Source organism: Notothenia coriiceps, unplaced genomic scaffold, assembly GCF_000735185.1.
Source record: "Notothenia coriiceps isolate Sejong01 unplaced genomic scaffold, NC01 NC01_scaffold00032455, whole genome shotgun sequence".
NCBI lineage: Eukaryota > Metazoa > Chordata > Actinopteri > Perciformes > Nototheniidae > Notothenia > Notothenia coriiceps.
Window position 1 is genome coordinate 1 of NW_011365156.1, and position 2,468 is coordinate 2,468.

At 46.8% G+C, this 2,468-nt stretch overlaps 1 protein-coding gene across 1 annotated transcript; it reads right to left on the reverse strand.

Annotated features, from left to right (window-relative positions):
• Window positions 1–16: 16 nt before the first annotated feature.
• Window positions 17–2,076, reverse strand: LOC104960850 (laminin subunit gamma-2-like; the record flags this gene model as incomplete). Its single annotated transcript, XM_010789024.1, has 3 exons — window positions 17–103; window positions 776–1,012; window positions 1,690–2,076. Coding segments are annotated over 3 exons (711 nt in total), but the record flags the coding sequence as incomplete, so codon positions are not given.
• Window positions 2,077–2,468: the final 392 nt, after the last annotated feature.

The following is a 2,468-nucleotide window of genomic DNA, read 5'->3' on the forward strand; positions in this document are numbered from 1 at the left end:
CACTGCAGTCACACACTGAACAGAACCAGAGAGGAACACTTTAACACTGCAGTCACACACTGAACAGAACCAGAGAGGAACACTTTAACACTGCAGTCACAGGCTGAACAGAACCAGAGAGGAACACTTTAACACTGCAGTCACACGCTGAACAGAACCAGAGAGGAACACTTTAACACTGCAGTCACACGCTGAACAGAACCAGAGAGGAACACTTTAATAACAGCTGTTTTTAGAGCGAAACATTGCTTTTTGTAACAACAAAACAATTAAAACTGGCTTCCAGCTCAAACTGATCAAACATTATTAAATTGCGGTTGTATCAACACTGGACCGTCTAATGCAGTAACACACATGCATTGAAAATATATGAAAACATTGAAGATAAGATGTTGTTTATCGAACGAGCACCTTTTTTATTTGAATTCATCACAGTGTATTATCTTAGGAACTACGCTTACTGAGCTTCTTTTCAATTTAGAAAATAATCTCCTCTACCCTGCAGTTCTCCAAAGTACCCCTAGGTGTAGCTTTAGAGCAGCGGTTCCCAACCTGTGGGCGCATTGCAAGTGGGTCGCCAAATACAGTGGTCTGTACAACTGGATTAACAGCGTGTCACTTTATTTAGCCTCCCGATTGTTTATGGTTGAATGTGGGCCGCGACAAAAATGTCTTAAGTTGGCCCTGAGTTGAAAAAGGTTGGTAACCGCTGCTTTGGAGAAACACCAAACTAATCAAAGACTTTGTACAGAATCATCGGGGGTCCTGTCCTCACCCTTGCAGGCGTCGGCGGCCCGGCTGTGGTAGAACCCTCGCAGACAGGACTCGCAGCTCGGACCCTTGGTGTTGTTCACACACTTCAGACACTCTCCGCTGCCTCGATCGCAGCTCCCCGCTACGCTGACGTCGATGTGTCCGTTACACTGGCAGGGTCTGCAGGTCTGCGTCGACAAGCTGTCACCCCGAGCAGCGCCGCCATAAAACCCCTCCTGACAGACGTTACAGTCATCACCTGAGGGAGCAGAGACAGGGTTATGATGAGAATAATAATAATGTTGCTACTGTTAAGATAATCTATAATCATTTTCTTAAAAAACTTGACATCATGGTTTCAAACTGGCAGTTAAAGGGTTAAAATCCTGAAAATAATTTAATATTTGGTATTTCTGATGTGGGCTGAAGTTGATAGAAAGAGTTAAAGCCAAAAAGTTTAAAAAAAATATGAATCTGTTATCATTTTACAGGTTTTTGGAAGTGGACATTTTTGTCACGAATGACTAATTAGAGTAGTTTATTTTAAATCTGACTCTGTGCACAAACTAATAATGCACCAATATCAATTTTGTTGCTAATCTTTGACACATCCAAGACTGTGATGAAAAAAGCCCAGAAATGTGTTATATTGAAAATAACACATTTTCTCTGTTTCTATCATGAAAAACAACAGCGATTTCACGTATTAAAAAAATGGCATTTAAAGGGTTAAAATCCTGAAAATTATTACATCTTTTTTATTTTTTATTAGGGCTGAAGTTGCTTTAAAGATTGAACCCAAAAAAGTGGTGAAAGAAATATTTTAATGTTTTTATCAAAGTTTTTGGCAGTGGGTGTTTTTGTCCCGAAGGACTAAATAGTAGATTGAATGATACCGGAGGGTTAAGGGACAAAGAGTTCCCCTAGGACTCGTACCTGTGGTTCCTGCGGGGCAGCGGTCACAGCGGGGATCCAGAGACCCAGCAGCCAGTGAGCAGGACCTTCCCTCCGGACAGGGGCACTTCACGCAGGCTCTCGGGGGCCACGGGTCTCGGTAGGACCCGGCGGAGCAGTCTCCGGACGACTGGTCCCCGGAGTAGCAGTCTCCGGTGAGTGGGTCGCAGCTCCCCCCCCGGCAGCTGCAGGGCTCACAGGGGCTGAAGGCTCCGTCTGCGGGGGCGCTGCGTCTGAACCCCGCAGAGCATCCATCGCAGAAGTCCCCGTCGTACCCGGTCGGGCAGCTGCAGGTCTGGACCCAGCCAGCAGGGGGACCAGCACCCCGACGGGCTGATACCAGGCGCACGTTGTTCAGGTAGCCGCGCCCTGGAAACAGTTTAGAAACCCAGATCAACTTCACACAGATATCCAGCTGGAAAACACTCAATGGAAACACTCACGGGGAGCTTGGTGTGAGTCCTGACGTTAAAAACACGCCAGCACTTCTACTTATAGAGGTTCAACGTTTCTGCTTGGGGTTTGTTTCGTTGCTTTGTATTTTCAGCTTGCATCTGATCTTTCATTTAGAGAGAGATGGTCTGCAACATTAAAGATGAACGGCAGCAGGGAGTCAGTAGGGGCTCGGACTGGGAGCCGTAGGGTCGCCGGTTCAAGTCCCCAAACAGACCTAAATATGGAGTGTGGACTGCTACTTGGAGAGGTCCCAGTTCACCTCCTGGCCCTGCCCTGGTGCCCTTGAGCAAGGCACCGGACACCCC